Source organism: Dama dama, chromosome 5, assembly GCF_033118175.1.
Source record: "Dama dama isolate Ldn47 chromosome 5, ASM3311817v1, whole genome shotgun sequence".
NCBI classification, from domain to species: domain Eukaryota; kingdom Metazoa; phylum Chordata; class Mammalia; order Artiodactyla; family Cervidae; genus Dama; species Dama dama.
The window spans coordinates 16,688,638-16,706,368 of NC_083685.1; the positions used below are offsets into that span (position 1 = coordinate 16,688,638).

The window sequence follows — 17,731 nt, forward strand, 5'->3', positions numbered from 1 at the left end:
TCTGAACATCACCCATCTCAGCCACAGGGGACCCAAAGTTTTTCCCATGGCCTATAAAGACCTCATCTCTGATCTCTCCTCTTATCATTCCTACCCCTGTTTGCTGTTTCTTGTGTATGCCAAGTGTCTTTGAACTTGATATTCCTTCTGCCTGGAACATACTGCTTACAGATACCTGTGTAGAAGTTACATATTACTGAGCAACAAAATACCCCAAATTTTTGTGCCTTAGAACAACAATTAACAGTTAAGTTGCAGTTTCCTTGAGTTAGAAGTTTGGCTGGGTGACTGGGTCACTACCTCTCAGACATTAGCCATGCCTGCTGTCTCATCTGATGGCTTGACGGGGCTGGAAGACTCACTTCCAAGGTAATTCACTCACATGGCTGGTTGCGCTGGCTGTTGGCAGGAAGTCTCGGTTCTTTGTCACATGGATGTCTCCACAGGGCTGCTGAGTGTCCTCACTACATGGCGGCCAACTTCCCTCAAAGTGATCAGTCCAAGAGGAAGAGGCAGAAGTTACCTTCATGACCTAGTCTTGAAAGTCACACATCATCACTTTTACTTCATTCTGTTCATTCAACTTGAGTCACTAGCCCATCCAGTATCCTAGGGGAGGGAGATTAGGCTCCCTAATTGATGGTATGAATGTCAAAAATTTGTGAACACATTTTAAAGTCAACACAAACTGCAAGGTTAGTCCCTGGTCATTCAAGTCTCCACCCTCGTTACTTCCTAAGAAAGGCCCTCCATGATTATTTTGCTGTTGTTGTTGTTTAGTTGTTAAGTCATGTCCCAATCTTCTGTGACTTGTTGGACTGTAGCCTGCCAGGTTCCTCTGTCCATGGGATTTCCCATGCCGGGGGATCTTTCCAAACCAGGGGTTGAACCCACATCTCCTGCTTTGGCAAGCAGACTCTCCCAATGAGTCACCAGGGAAGTTCCCTCCATGATTACCCAATATGAAATAACAATCACCCCTCTCACTTTTCTAGGCCCTTTACACCGATTTATTCTCTCTATAATTTATTACTGATGAATAAGCCATTTTATTACTTTCTTGTGCATTTATTACCTGCTTTTCCATGTATAATCCAAACTCCACAATCTCTGGGAACACCTGTGTCTTGTTCACTACATCCCCACACTTAAAACTGGCCTGGAGACACTGCAGGCACTCAGGGAATCAGAGTCAATGAATTTTAGGTTAGCCTCAGCTGGGACAAGAATGGCAAGAGGCAAACCTTGCTGGAGGCTGGGCAGAAATTGCAAGCTTTGAGTTGTCTGAAAAGAGCCAGGACAGCATTCCACACAGATAGACCAGAGGGAACAAAGATGTGGAAATGGAACCCTCACCATGGGGGAAGTGGGGCAGGGAAGTATACGGAAAAGTGGAGTTCTGGAAGCATGGAAATGACAGTGAGAAGGGCTGGGTAGACCCCGCTAGAATCTCCATCCTTCCTGGGCTTGGAGCATCTCCCAGCTCTGCTTCTAAAGATACACTGATAAGCGGCTGACAGAGATGGATGTGTTTTGCTGCCCTCCCTTCAATATTGACCAGGCTTGGCCTGCGCTCCTGACAGCCCCAAGGAGCAGAGGGGGCTTATCAGATACATTTATCCTGAGTCATAAAACCAATCTTGATGCAATGGCTGCAGAAGCTCGATGCAGGAGAGATGCTAATACCTTTGATCAGTGCTTGACCTGGAATCTGCAGGCAGGGCAGGCAGGCAGGGAGGGCAGCAATCATGCTTACTGGATGTTGCTAGATCCACCTGTGGCTCTCAGACTCCTGACTCTTCCTGGTTAGGAGCCAAGAGATTTGAGTGACAGCCCCTTCAGAGACTGAGTAACTAGGCAGTTTCTTTTCTTTCTCTGGGACTCAGAGAAGGTGGGACACAGATCATCTTCCTGTGCAGTTTGGACCTCATCTCAGAGGCAGAGGGGAGGACTTCGGGCCTTCATTGGAACTGCTGTCAAAGTGGGTGAGCTCACACCTGCTAAGGACACCAGATAGGAGGCTTGGTTCACAGAGAAGTAAAGGAAAATGGAAATGACATATTTTAGGCCTTTCATGTTTGCTTGTATTATCTTATCTTCACAACAACTCAATGATATATGGACTGATATTATCCTCTATTTTATAGCTGAGTAAATTGCAACTCAGAGAGGTTGAGCAACTGATCCAAGGTTCTATAGTTACTAAATGGTGAAGATAGGGTTTGAATTAAGATATCTCTGTGCCACACACAGATAAGATAGAAAAATGGGATAGAAATGGCAAAAGAGAATTTGAACTAATCCTGTCTTGCTTTTGGCCTCCGATTAAGTCTTGAGGAAGGAAGTAAAATGCTGATTCCCAGCCCCTCCCTGTGATTAAGTCAGGATAGCCTGAAAGTGAAAAGTGTAAGTGAAGTCGCTCAGTCGTGTCCGACTCTTTGCAACCCTGTGGACTGTAGCCTACCAGGCTCCTCCGACCATGGAATTCTCCAGGCAAGAATACTGGAGTGGGTTGCCATTTCCTTCTCAGGGGATCTTCCCAACCCAGGGATCAAACCTGGGTCTCCCGCATTGGAGGCAGACACTTTAACCTCTGAGCCCCCAGCGAAGCCCCAGGATAGCCTAAGCAGTAACAAATAAGCCCCTAAACCTCAGTGGCTTAACCTAACTAAGGCTTATTTCTGTCATGCGAAGTCTGATGTGATCCAGGCATCTCTCCTCCATCCAGTAGCTTCGCTGTTTGGAAGGTGTGGCCTCGAAAGTCACTGTGACAGAGGGAGAGAGGGAGCTGGAGATGGATGGCACACAGATCTGACTGCCTGAAAATGGAAACAGTATATATCTACCCCACTCGGAGACCATTGACCCCTGATGATATTTATGACCCCAGCTTAACTCCAGGGGAAGTCAGACATCTGTGCATGCTTGATGAACATTAAGAATCTCTGTCATATCCTAATGCTTTCACCTCCTCCTTTCTTCCTCTATAGGACAGAACCCCAGAGCAGCCCCATGGTCCCAGCTCAGGATGGACCCTCGGAAAAGCTGAGCCAGCATTTGGCCTCCAAGGTCTTGGGCACCAACAGCTGGGACAGAGGCAAAGCCTGCCGGGAGCCCAGTCCCGCCACAGCACGCAGGTGAGATTCTGCTCCCATCCCTCTCTCTGATCTAACGTGGAAGTTCAAGTTGAGACGGAAAAACAAAGTTTATTTCTCTGACCACTCTTCCCCTCTGTCTCTTACAAGTTCCTCTTTGAGATCCTTAAATCAAATCAAAACCCATCTGAGAATTAGTTGGAAGCTATGAGTACTAAGAACACCCTCCTAATTCTGTGTACCATTTCAGAGGATTCGTAGACTCCCGAGGCTAGTGAACAGGTGTCTAAGTAGTTAAATATTTACCCCCTATGATTTTTATTTTTAACCCGCTAAGAGTGAGTCTCTTGAAGATATAGCTATATGATTTTTGTTGACTGTCAATGCAGAGATGTTAACATGTATTCTAATTACTTATATCATTTTTTTTCCTATTAACTATAAATACCAGATTCTTAGAATGGAATTAATTATGGCAGCATTTTTTGATGTTTTATAAAGAGTTAAGTAACTTCCAAAAGATTAGCCACACAAACAAGTTTGAGAAAGCAGCTGGTTTTGTGGGAAAGCTCTCAGGATAGTAATCACACAGGCCTCAATTCATATCCCAGCTCAGACACTTCCTAACTGTGCACCCTTGAGCAAGGCAGTTCAGCTTTCTGAGCCTGATTTTCTTTGCCTGTAGAATGAGACAGTAAAAATCATAACACCCTCAAAGTGCTTTTGTTAGTATCAAAGTATATAAAACATTTGGTGCATAGTAAGTGAATATATAGTAGCTGTGTTACTACTAATAATGACAATAATAGTCTTATTAATATTCTCTTTTCCCAGTGAGGTTCACTGGAGTTGGCCTGTTTCAATTCCCAAGCAGTTTTTCATCCAAAACCATATCTTTTTGCCGTGGGATGGATACTGCTTAAAAAAAAAAAATCCCCGGAGCCTGCCCCAATTATAAAAGAAGATAACTTGACTTCATTTAACTGCAGCCTGAGCATTTGAATTTAATTGAACAGGAAATAATTATTCCTGAGGAGTGGAGGTTTTTGAGGTTCTGTGAAGCGATATGAGATATGTATCTCGTTACATTAGACCTTGGCAAATATACTTTTAATAATCAGCTGCTACTTAACCTACCTTTTGCCTCCCATTTAATTTCCAGCAGGAACTACAGACACAATGTATTGGGGAGGGAGGGTGCGGAACTGCTGATTAATTATTTAAAAACTGATTTATTTACCAAGGTGAGCCATTTGCAAATTCAATAATAAATCTATTAAGGAGAAGTTAACCTCTATAACTCTGTTTTAAAGAATCAATTGGTGTTTGGGTAACGTAGAGCATCTGTCTCATTAGGTCAGCATTGGCTCCTTATTTGCGGCGTTTAACCTGAAGTGCAACCAAATTAGCCATGAGGTGGTGATTAGGTATTCACTGTGGGTCCTTCACCCTCCAAGGAACTGGATCGTCTCTCAGCTACAACAGCACCAGTTGACAGCTCAGGGAACCCTAGGTCCTCTAATGCCTTGTTCTGTGTTCTTCTCAGTGCCTCCCGCAGCGAAGACTTGACGCCGCTACCTTCCTCCAGGGGGAAGAAAAAAAAGAAGAAAGCTACCCGGAAGAAGAGAAGGAGGTGAGGGATCCAAGGGGCCATGACACCCTGAAGATGGGGGAAGGGACAAAGGGGTTCTTGAGTTAGGCAGTGACTCCTCTGGGATTCAGATCCCCTCTTTGCCTCTTAACTTGCTGTGTGACCTTGGGCAAGTCACTTCACCTCTCTGAGCCTGTTTCCATTTCTATAAAATGGTAGAAATACTTACTTCTTGGGGTTTTGTGAGTATTAGACAAGAAAGTTGATGTGGAAGCAGCTGTCACAGTGTCTGGCACATAGTAAATGATAGTTAATATGAAGCATGATGGTGACCATTAGTATTTACTTCTTTATGTATTTTTGGAGAACTCACTTTATGTAAGTGCCATGCCAGTCACTTTGATCTCACATAGTTATAGTTGTTTTTCTTGTGATGAGAAATCTTAAGATCTAATCTTTTAGCAACTTTCAAATACACAGTATTGACTCTAGTCATCATGACTGCTTTATCTTATAGTTATTATCCCCATTTTAGAGATGAGAAAATAAAGTCTCAGAGAGGAGGTGACAGAACCTACAGACACTTGATTCTAGGCTCCTCAATTGCTTCTACCACTACAAAAATGCCAAGGATAATGGACATTATATTTTTTCCAGCTATTGACTCTTTTGTACCGTATGAATTTTTTTCTATACATAATACTTTTAGTTTCTTTGCATTTAAAATTGTTTTCAGGCTTTCTTCTCTGCTATAAATCCTTACACTAAAAGCAGGTTGTGTTCCAGGCCCCAAGGGGTGGTCAGAGAGATGTTTCTTACATGACCTCAGTCCAGTTGCTCAGTCGTGTCTGACTCTTTGCAACCCCATGGATTGCAGCATGCCAGGCTTCCCTGTCCATCATCAACTCCTGGAGCTTGCTCAAACTCATGTCCATCAAGTCGCTGATGCCATCCAACCATCTCATCCTCTGTTGTCCCCTTCTCCTTCCACCTTCAATTTTCCCAGCATCAGGGTGTTTTCCAATGAGTCAGTTCTTCACATCAGGTGGCCAAAGTATTGGAGTCTCAGCTTGAGCATTAGTCCTTCCAATGAGTATTCAGGACTGATTTCCTTTAGGATTGACTGGTTTGATCTCCTTGCAGTCCATGGGACTCTCAAGAGTCTTCTCCAATACCACAGTTCAAAAGCATCAATTCTTTGGCACTCAGCTTTCTTTATGGTCCAACTCTCACATCCATGCATGACTACTGCGAAAACCACAGTATTGACTATGGTCAATTGACTAGGTCCATTCCACAATGGACCTTTGTCAGCAAAGTAATGTCTCTGCTTTTTAATATGCTGTCTAGGTTGGTCACCGTTTTTCTTCCAAGGAGCAAGCATCTTTTAATTTCATGGCTGCAGTCACCATCTGCAGTGATTTTGGAGCCTAAGAAAATAAAGTCTGTCACTGTTTCCATTGTTTCCCCATCTATTTGCCATGAAGGGATGGGATCAGATGCCGTGATCTTAGTTTTTTGAATGTTTAGTTTTTTTGTTTTTTTGGGGGGGTGTAGGAGGAGTTTTTTTTTTTTTTTTTTCCTTTTTTTTTCCAACTTATTTTTATTAGTTGGAGGCTAATTACTTTACAATATTGTAGTGGTTTTTGCCATACATTGACATGAATCAGCCATGGATTTACATGTGTTCCCCTTCCCGATCCCCTCTCCCGCCTCCCTGAATGTTTAGATTTAAGCCAGCTTTTCCACTCTCTTCTTTCACTTTCTTTTTTTTTTTTTTTTCATTTATTTTTATTAGTTGGAGGCTAATTACTTCACAACATTGCAGTGGGTTTTGTCGAGGCTCTTTATTTCTTCATTCCTTAGAGGGGCAAGTTAAAAAACCTCGGAGGCAGTATTTGAAGAAGCCTCCAGGGGGCAGCAGAGAGCAGAATCTGGATGCCTTGGGCCCCAACTCCATGTTTTCAGGGGCTCTGTTTCCTTCACCCCTACTTTAGCCTAGTTCTAAGTGGTGAGGCCCAAAGAGGACCCAGAGGGTAATGTGAATGAAGACCTGAGTTCCAGCCATTCTAGGGTGAGGGGTAGAATTGGGGTAAGTGGTCTGAGCTTCCTGATTTTAGGGGTGGGCAGGAGAACATGTCAAGCAAGGAAGCCAAAAAAAAAAGAAGGAAGCCACAGGGATTAGGCTTCATTCACTCATTCCTTCATTCATTCAGTGTGTTTGGGAACAGGTGCTCTGATTCCCTAAGTCAGATTGTTTTTCAACCCTGCATCTCCACCTGCAGACATGTTTTATTTGACCTGCAAATTGTTTTTTATCTTTTTAATTGATGGCCATTGTTTTAAAACCAGGAGATTTCAAACGAAAATATGTTCTCTGACAGCTACTATTGAAAAGGCAAGTTCTGTAGAAACCCAGGCCTGCATTCCTCCCTGAGACCTTCAGCTAATCTGAAAAGAAGCCATCCCCCTAGGTCAGGTGCTCCCTGGCTTATCACAGGCCCCACCACTCCATACCATCTACCCCCCAACCTGCTGCATCCATTTAAGCTGTCTGAGAGGCAGGTCTCTGTTGGCATTGAGTTTGCAACTCCAGATATGTTTCAACCTTGGTATTTCATCAGTGGGAGAATAGGAAACTTAGAGCGAGCAGTGACATGCCTGAGGTGACTTGTGAATTAATGGTAGAGTCAAGACTGGAACTCAAGTCACCTGAACCTCAGCCTGGAATCATAGTCGTGATTCTAGGGTATCTCTGTTTCTCGGGTAACCCCTTTGTGGCAAGGACCCATGCTGAGAACATCCTGGCAAGATGTCCTGCAGAAGTTTGGTCTGACCAGGGAGACAACAGGGTGGGGCAGAGGAGAGACCTTTAAAGCATACACAGTTTGGGGAAGGGCAGCAGACAAAAGTAAATATTGTGGTCCGACCAGGAGGGCAGCTATGGGGTGATGCAGTGATTGAGAACAAAGCCCCTGGGATCAGAGAGGCTTCAATTTGAATCTCAGCTCATCCACTTCTTGGTTATATTTAGGCAACTGTCTTTAGGCAAGTCACTTCACCTCTCTGAATCTCACTTTCTCTGTCTGAAAAAGGAGGGTAGCAATTGTACCTACCTAAGAAGTATGTAGAAGGATGAAATGAAATAATACATATAAAACACACAGTAACATTTAAGACAAAGTATCGTCCTTGATATGTGTTCCTGGAAGAGCCGAGGCTGTGTCTGGGAACTGGAGAAAGGACTGATCCTGGCCCTCAAAGCGCCCCCCCCCTCTCAAGTATGTCTTCTCTCAATGGCAGGTCCCCATCTTATAGCCCATCACCTGTCAAGAAGAAGAAGAAGAAAAGTTCCAAGAAACATAAGCGACACAGGTACTGTCCTTCTTCTTCTGCACACAGGGATGCCTCGGGTGGGGTTGGGGTGGGGGCAACAGTGGATGGCACTGAAAGGTCACTTGGAGGCTTACCGTTTCATTTATGAAAAATACTCATCTGTGTATGGTCTTGTATTTGTAACTTGTGTAACTTGGGACTCCTGTTGCAAAGACCAGAGACCTACTAACACTAACTCAGGCCTGAGGGGGATTTGTTCTGAGACCAGCCAGGTCTCAGTGAAGAGCTAGAACCAAAGCTAACACAACCCAAGCCCAGTTCCATAGTGCACACGGGGGCACACAGACCCTGTGCCCTGTCCCCGTCTCTTCCTGTCACAGGCCCGATCACAAGAAGATACTGAGTCTCTCTTGTTTGCTATTCTGAATTCCCATGGAGAGGCCTTTCTGATAGATCCAGCTGTGTCCTAGAGAATGGGATCAGGTGAAACATTGCTTCAGGATTGTCCATGTTTTGGACATACCTGTAGACAACTACTTGTGGACTGTAGTTAAGAGGCATTAGGAACTGAATACACATTCCCAAGGGCTTCCCAGGTGGCTCAGAGGTGAAGAATCCACCTGCCAGTGTGGGAGCCACAGAAGACTCAGGTTTGATTCCTGGGTTGGGAAGATCCCCTGAAGAAGGAATTGGCAACCCACTCCAGTACTCTTGCCTGGAAAATCCTATGAACAGAGGAGCCTGGTGGGCTACAGCCCATGGGATCTCAAAAGAGTTGGATATGACTGAGTGACTGAGCATGCACACACATTCCCAAAGGTGCTCACTATACACACATGCATGTACACACACACACACACACACACGCACACAAGTTTGTGGGGAAAAATAAAAGATAGGAAAGCTGTACATGAGAGGTCTCAAATCTGTGGTTCATGGGCCAAGCCAACATTTTGCAATACAAAAAGTTTTCCAGCACTTCTGTAAAATCAGAAGCTCTCTTCATTGGATTGATCTTCCCACAGGCAGTCATCCGCTGGAACTGAGGAGTTGCTATGCATTTAGACAGTGCCAGGGTGCCACACTGTCCCCAGTTAACCTGCCTCCCCCATCTACACACATTTACAAAGCTAATTTGACCCCTGGAGGGCAGAGGGTTTATCTTCGTAAGCTATTTGCTGTGGTTGGCTGTGGATGACAGGGAAAGAGTGGTTTATATTTTATTTTTGCTTATCTGTATCTTCCAATTTTTCTACACCAGTGGTGGATTACTTGTGCAATTAAACAATCACAACAGAACAAAAGGTAAGAGGTCATTTGGGTTCCCCACCCTGCCACATCTCACCCCCACGTGGCTTTTCCAAACCCAGGGGTATGGTCAGCTCTCAGCCCTTGTTGCCAGAATGGTCTCTACTCCGTTTGGCCTCACAGATTATGGCCACCACCTGTCCAAACATGCCCACTGATCCTGTCTGAATTTGTGCTCAGTACAGGCGTGAAAGTGAAAGTCGCTCAGTCATGTCTGACTCTTTGCAACCCCATGGACTATACAGTCCATGGAATTCTCCAGGCCAGAGTACTGGAGTGGGTAGCTGTTCCCTTCTTCAGGGGATCTTCCCAACCCAGGGATCAAACCCAGATCTACCGCATTGCAGGCAGATTCTTTACCAACTGAGCCACAAGGGAAGCCCTTAGTTAACCTGGCATTTGAAATCTTTCCCAATGTGGAATTCTTTGATGAGGTGAGGGCCTGCCCGTGACCACAGATTGCCAGCTTGTCACCTTCCTGTGCTGAGAGATTTGTCGCAGTTTAGGGGTGGAATGGAAAGAGGGAGCATTTTTCTATATGGATCTTGGGAACCAAGTGGCGTCTCACTCAAGGGCTTCTTATATGAAAGAGACTTGGCCAGAGGATTAGAAACAGACTTTCTTTGGGGGGCTACAGTTGGCTCAGGGGTTGTCAGAAGTTTAGAGGGAAAGAAGACCATAAAATGGGAAATTAGGAGCGGGAAATATGATCTGATTCTTCTCAAACCCTCGTCTACTGAGCATCACTCTAATCTTAGTCCATTTTCTCCAAGTTCTTGAAATATTTGGTTAATGATATTTGACTTTTTGGAACTGGAAGCTAAAGGTAGAGGATGCATTGAACTTTTTCTTCTCCTTCAATTAACTAAGGTTTCAGGGTTAAAAAAAAAATCCCTTTTTCACACCTATTTATTGAATACCCATTGTATATCATGAATGAGGAGATTCTGGGCCCCAGGAACAAAACAGTAACCAGAACCCAGTCCCTGCCCTCGAGTTGCTCACATTCTAGTGGGGACAATGGTAGTCATATTATGAAGAAGTCTGCACCATAGTGAGGCTCAGCTCGGCAGCTCACTCAGGGCTTGTGGTAACAGAGAGGGGGACACCAAACCAGTCTGAGGGGACTGGAAAATGCTACAGGAGGTGACATCTGAGAATGAATTGGAGTTACACAGTGAAGCTGTGTGGTCCTGGGCAACTTAATTCCTCTGAGTTTCAGTGTCTTTGTCAAATGGCTATCAGTAGTACTTTACAGGTTCAGGGGGAGGACTGAATGAGATTGTGTGTGAGCAATGCTTAGTACAGAGCCAGGACCCCAGTAGGAGTTCCACATGTGGAATCTGGTTGTCCCTTGAAGATGTTGATGATGGTGAATCCACAGCTAGGGAGAGAAAGAACCAAAGTGAGCCTTGGGGGAAGCGAAGAGGCAGAGGGACTCTCTGTCCTGGCCTCCTCATGCAGTCTTTTCCAGAACGGGCTTACTGACAAATTTGGGTGAGGATTGAAACACTGATAATTCAAAATGCAAGCCAGGGTTTCTCATATGATCTTCAAATCTAAAAGCGGAGGAGGGTTCACCAGATGTCCTGGTCCCCTTGTAGCCTGGCCACAAGTGCACTGATAGGAAATCCCCTGGCAGTCCAATGGTTACGACTCCATGCTTTCACTGCAGGGGACATGGGTTTGATCCCTGATTAGGGAACATCCCAGGAAAAATAAAAGTTATAAATGTGCTGATACAACCATCCCAGGAAAAAGAAACTGAGACTCATATTTATTTTCTTCCCCCACACCCTCTGTTCCTTTCTTCTCTCCTCCTTCCTCATCTTTCCTCCCTCCCTGTCTCTCTCCCTTCCTTCCTCTCTCTCTCTCTTCCTTTTTCCCCCCCTCCATCAGGTCATTCTCCAAGAAGAGAAGGCACAGGTAAGCATCTTGTCGTCTCTGGTTGCTTGCTCGGCTTTCTGCTTTCCTAACCAAGTTTAGGTAGCATCTAGGGTCCAGCTCTCAGCCTCCACCTCTGTGTTCACTCCCCCTTCATCTCCCTGGGCCTCAGTTTCCTCCAAAATGAAGGCCATGATCTGGCTTCCCTGAAAGTTCCAAGCCAACTTTCAATTTCCACCAGGCCACATGGTTGCTGCTAGGCCAGTTCCTACTGATCCTTCTCCCTGGCAAGTCTTACCACCCTTACCAGGGTCTGTTTGACCATTGGTTGAAATCTGGATTGGGAACTTTCCTTGGTGGTCCAGCGGTTAAGACTCCACACTTCTAATTCAGGAGTGTGTGCATGTGTGCTTAGTTGTGTCTGACTCTTTTGTGACCCCATGGACTGTAGCCCACCAGGCTCCTCTGTCCATGGGATTTTCCAGGCGGGAATACTGGAGTGAGTTGCCATTTTCTCCTCCAGTGGATCTTCCTGACCCAGGGATCAAACCTGCGTCTCTTGCATCTCCTGCATCGGGAAGTGGATTCTTTACCACTGTACCACCTGGGAAGCCCCCACAATGCAGGCAATATGAGTTCAATACCTGAGTTCAATGTGAACTCAATTAGAGTCAGGGAACTAAGATGTGCAGCATGGCCAAAAGAAAAAAAGAAATCTTGGGTTGGGAATGTAGAGAAGCATCACCCCACCAAAGCCTTCCCAGATCCTAACTAAGGGATAGAGGCCTAGTATTGGAACCACGGGGTGAACACAAATTAAGCTATAACCTTTGGGGTACTCACTATAAATTAGATCCTATGTTAAGACTTGTCCACATGCATGGGTATTTGATCTCTATACATCCCCATCACAACCCTGTGCAGAGGATATCTTTATTATTTCCATTTTACAGACGAAGAAACTAAGACTCAGGCGATGTGGCCGGCATGTCCACAGACACACAGTCAGAGGAGGCAGAGCCAAAACTACAGCCCAAGTCTGTCTGACAGAGGATCAGGACAGCCTGCAGTGGCTTCCTCAATAACAGTAGCACAACTGCAGCCACTGACAGAGTGCAAAATCCTTTCATTCATTCAGTTAACAAGTAGACACTGATTACCAAGGTAATCTATTCACTTAGCCCAACAGCTTAAGCAGTGACCCCACTTCAAGGGCAAGGAAACTGGGTCTTTGAGAGGACAGGTAACCTGCCTGATGTCACACAGCAACTCAGCAGCAGAGCCAGGAGGTGAATTTGGTCTTTCAGTGAGGACCTGGGATCTCCACTGCCCAGGCTGAGTCCCAGACACAGAGATAAATCCCACAGCTCATGTCAAGATGCGATTTCAGTTGGATGAAATCAAATTTCTCCTTCCCAGGACTTAGGCCAGTGATGGGTTCCTGGTGATCCCCTGAAGCCAGTCTGGCTTGAATTATCAAATAGAATTTGTCTTTGGGGCCTCTATTTGGTGATGCGGAGACCCTGAGTCATCATTGTCCATTCTGCCCACACCCTAGTACTCTGACTTAAAAAAAAAAAAAAACTTAAATATTCATGAGCAGAACATTTCAGAATCTGCCAAACTTTAGGAGGCTTTAGAATATCTCTCTGGATTTTCCAGTCTTTTCTTTTAGAAAAGACTACAACAGTAGTCAAGAGGATAGGCGCTAGGGACCCATGATCTGGGGCCACATCCCAGCTCACCAGTAAGATCCTGGTCAAGTTTCTCAGCCAATCTGAGGCTCAGTTTCCACTTTCTGTAAAATGAATACTTATTAAACATGCCATAGGTTGTCTATACATGTTAGTCGCTTAGTCATGTCCAACTCTTGTGACCCCATGGACTATAACCCACCAGACTCCTCTGTCCATGGAATTCTCCAGGCAAGAATTCTGGAGTGGGTTATCATTTCCTTCTCCAGGGAATCTTCCCAACCCAGGGATCGAACCCGGGTCGCTCGCATTTCAGGCAGATTCTTTACCATCTGAGCCACCAGGGAAGTCATAGGTTGTAGGGAGAATGAAATGAGATTGTTGACAAAAGTGTTAGTGAGTGCTTCCCCATAATAAAGCCTCAAAACATTGCAAATATGATTACCTTTACTACTGCTGTTACCATTAATCTACCAAAACTGATCTCGGCATCCTTTATTCCCTGTCCTCAGTCTGTATGTGTGGGCTGGTTGCTCTGGTTTTAGAAACGATCCGTGTCCATTCCGAAACTGCCTGGATCTAGTGACCACCATGTGTTAAGCATTTTAACTACTTTATTTTTATCATTCGCTGGAATTTTGCATCTTTTAATTAATTGGCCATTTCTCATTCAGCTCCTCCAGCCCAAAAAGCAAAAGAAAGGAAGAGAAGAGGCACAAAAAACAGTATGTACATTCCACCTGCAATGTACTGTCAATCTGGGGAGGTGGGGGACTGACCTCTGAACGGCCAGAGGGTTAGAATTGCCAAAGAAAAAAGGAACGGGAGAGGGGGCAGGTGGGCGAGAAGGGAAAGGAAGGGGAAGACCAAACAACAGAACAGTGTGTAGACGAGCAGCTATGGGTTTGGCATGCATGGGTGTGTAAGGTGGTGTTTGCTGTGTGTGTGTGCATGTGTGTCTCTGTGTGCATGAAAGTGAATGGTGTACATGTCTGTGCCCATTGTGTGTGAGTTCTGTGTGCCTGTGTGTGCGTTGTGTAACATTTGTACCTGGTACGTATATGCATAGTGTGCACTTTGTAAATATCTGTATATTTTTCTATTATGCAAATGTTTGTATGCAATGTGGGTGCCTAGTGTGTATGTATGTGTGATATATATCTGTGTTCATAAGAATGCATCACGTGTGCCCTTGCTTACGTGAGCATGAACTTAAATAGCGTGCATATCGGTGCTATCTGTTACAGTGTGTTAGTTCCATGCCCTTGGTGTGTGCACTGCTTATTTATCTGTGTGCATTACTCCTAGGGAGGGTGTGTGTTGGGGGGTTACCAATACACAAGTGTGCTGTGTGTGCACGAGTGAGTAAGGGGGCTTGATCACATGTGTGCGCATACATGTGAGTTCCAGCCGTGGTCCCTGGGCTTAGAGCATGGAGATACTGGGGGAGCACCTACCCCCAGCCTCGGTCCCCAGCTGGTCCTCGGTTTATAGCCAGTAGTAGAAATTCAAATCAGCCAGCACTGCCTACAGAGTTCAGTTCCCAGCCAAATTAAAAGTAAATTTGGTTACAACCCACCTACTTTATACCCTTGCAAATGTTAGTGCGTGTGTTTTCCAATCAACTAATATTTTATCTCCCACCAAGAAGCTTCTAAAGTGAGAATCAAAGGCAATGGGATGAAAGTCAGTGAGCTGCAGGGGAGGGAAAAGAGGAAGCAGGCACAGAGGGAGGCGCTCAGCTTTGCTGGCCACCCAAGGTCAGTGTGAAAGAGGGCATTTCAGGCACCAGCACGGGGGCCTGGGGAATGCTCCATAAAGAGGCAGCAGAGCTGTAAGTTAGCTCAGGGAAGAACTTCCTGATCATCAAGCTTGTTCAAGTCAAGTCAAGAGGCAGTCACTGGTCATCTGTGTTGAGCATATGTTCATCCTAAGCATAGATAGAGCATCTGTTCTCAGAGACATGAGCATCACTTGTCTGAAGGGCTGCAGTCTAGACAGTCACTAAGCAGGGCCTGGGCCCAGACCCCAGGAGTTCTGGGAAAATCATCAAAAAAAAAAAAAAAAAAGGAAAAAATCACTGAGATATGGACTGCCTGCCTGAGGGCAGTAAAGTGGCTACCTTGCCCAGCACCAAGTCTCAGAAATCACAAGCAGGACATAAAAGAAGGTTCTGAAAGCCAGAAAAACAAGAGTCAGGAGAGGGAGAAGCAAGAAACACGAGGCACCCCTGAGATAAAGGTGGTTGTTCTTGCCAAAACCCATGGTTGGTTAAGGCTGCGTTTAAACAGGGAACCATTGAGTAACTTGCTTCCACTTGTTCAGCGTCCCTTAGAGAGGCCCTAACAGGGGCCAGGCCCTGTGTGGGGCCCAAGGACAGAGATTAGGCAGACATTCCTCCCAGTCTCAAGCACTTACAGTGCAGCAGGACACAGGGGAGACATGGGACGGGTCTTGGCACCACAGTGGCAGACGAAGCTCAGGGCATGGTGGGACCCCAGGTGCAGGAAAGAGGGCATGGTGGTAAGAGGAGGTTTCCTGTGAGAAGGATGGAGATAACCATTCTAGGCTGAGGGTCAGGCAAGTGGTTTAAATCTCTGTACCTCGGTTTCTGCATCTATAAAACGGGAATAATAAGATAATCCACTTTGTGGGTTGTTGTGAGGAGTAAATGAGTCCACTTAAGGAAAATGCTTAGAACCCAGTGCCTGACAGGCAGTATGTGTTACAGTTTACCTGCCATGACCATCATCATCCAGACATGATACAATGTGGGAAATGTGTGAGCCAGAATACCAGCACCTCGGTGTCACTTGAGCCTTGCAAACCAGGACTGTAGAAGCCAGGCAAGCAGGCTGGAGAGCTAGGCAGGGGCTGGCTCCTGAAGATGCCTGGGGTTCAAGGTCAGAGTTTGGACTTGACATGAGGACAGTGCAAGGGTTTTAAACAGAGAAGGGGTCACATGACAAGATATACCTGTGTAAGAATACCTGAGTCCCTTGTTGGGATAACCAAGTTACCTTTTAATAGAATCATCTCTAACCACCCCTTGGCTTCCTGACTTGACCCAAACTATTGACATTCCTTGTATGTCCCCAGGGACCACTGCCACTGCTATTGCTACTTCTAAGTCATCATTATTATTTAGAGAGAGCCGAAGTAAGTGGTAGTGGTAGCAATTACATGTACTGTAATTCTTGTTGATAATGACATTTGTAACTCACTCTGAAAGTGGGCTTTTGACTCCATGCTAAGAATCCAGACTTAATTTTCCTGATCTGAGTTACAGATTGGCAGCCCAAAAGCCTAATGGATTCTGTAATTGTGTTTTGTTTGCCCCAGACAGTGTTTTTTTTTTTTTTTTTTTTTTTTCAATGAGCTTCCATTTAAAATAGGAATAAATTACACAAAAATCTCCATTTCTACATTGACTTGAAAAGTTAGAAGATCAGGTACCACAGCACTCTTCTGGGGGCAAAGTCACTTTCTTTAGCCCGTGCCCTCTGGTTGGTATTTTTTGAGTGCTCGACTGATTCACACATTGTGGTGTTTGACTGGCTCCTGAAATGGAGACCCCTGCCTTAGGCAAGGGAGAGGTGATGGGTGCAGGTGACATACACCCTGCTTCCAGAAGAGCCCTGGGGACCAGGCTGTCTCCCCTAGACGACCCCCTCTCTGCTCCTTTGTGTTCGGGATGGCCAGTTACAAAGATGGGAAGTGAAGGTGATGCAGGGAGTGGGGCGTGCATGACCTTGGGACAGTTACTCAAGTGCAAGGGAACGATGTGTGTCACAAGATCAAAACCTCTCTCTCTCTCCTCTGATTCCCTCCTTCTCATCCCCCACCCCCTCAAGATCGCGAAGCCGGCCCCGAAAATCTCGCCGCCACCGCCATCACCACTGCCCCTCACGGTCCCAGAGCTCAGAGTCCCGCTCCTCAAGCTGCGACAGCAGGTAACCCCCGCCCCGAGGCGTCTCCTCACCCTGACCACAGCCCAGGGCCCAGCTAAGACACCATCACCATCAGCTTTGCCTCCACAGTCACTGTTGAGGAAGCCGCTTTCCCAGCAGAGGGGCAGCTCCTGCCTCACGCTTGGGCTGTCACCGCTTCCTCGCAGAGGGGCTGCAGACAGAAGGACTTGCTGCCTCCACTTACAGGAACAGCGGCCACAGGGCTTGCTAACAGTGCTTCCGTGGCCAGGTGCTAAGCACTCCTCATGGTCCACTGCATGATCCCCTCTGCAACCCTAGGAAGGAGGCACTGTTGTCATCCCCACTTTAGAGATGAGGAAACTGAGGCACAGAGAGGTTAAGGAACTTGCCAGGCACTTAGCTGCTAAGGGACAGAGCTAGGCCTGAACTGGGGCATCTGGTTCACTTGGCTGTCTCTCACTCGGGGTTGTTCTAAGCACAGAGAAGCTAAGTGACCTATGAAAGGCTACATGGCACAAGGTATCTAGTTCTGTGGCCCTTCCAAGCCCTCTTGCTCCTAACATTGACCCTCTTTATGCTGACACATTGGCTGCCCCGGCCTGAGCAGGGGAAGAGGCTCTTGTGGATGAGAAGAACAAGAAAAAGAGGGAGTGGGGCTGTGTGGATGTTGGTGTTTGAAATTGTTGAGACCATTGGGAATGTCAAGGGCCCCTTCATGGTACCAGGCCAGTTTCCGGAAGTCAGAGGCTCCTTTATTCTTTCTTAAGTCCTTCTCACACTTGGCCTATGTAGTCACGTAGTCACCTCACCTAGGAAGATTTAAAAATCTCACTGTCCTGGTCCCACCACATTCCCAGCTAAGTCAGAATGTCTACAGGAAGGAAGAGGAGG

At 46.0% G+C, this 17,731-nt stretch overlaps 1 protein-coding gene across 1 annotated transcript in view; it reads left to right on the forward strand.

Annotated features, from left to right (window-relative positions):
- The window catches only part of SRRM4 (serine/arginine repetitive matrix 4), a 160,805-nt gene that overhangs the window by 117,478 nt on the left and 25,596 nt on the right, over positions 1 to 17,731 (forward strand). The window contains exons 2-7 of the mRNA XM_061140847.1: positions 2,991 to 3,137; positions 4,642 to 4,728; positions 7,990 to 8,061; positions 11,230 to 11,256; positions 13,583 to 13,633; positions 16,763 to 16,861. Coding sequence (XP_060996830.1) covers positions 2,991 to 3,137; positions 4,642 to 4,728; positions 7,990 to 8,061; positions 11,230 to 11,256; positions 13,583 to 13,633; positions 16,763 to 16,861 — 483 coding nt within the window. The remainder of the gene's footprint in view (positions 1 to 2,990; positions 3,138 to 4,641; positions 4,729 to 7,989; positions 8,062 to 11,229; positions 11,257 to 13,582; positions 13,634 to 16,762; positions 16,862 to 17,731) is intronic.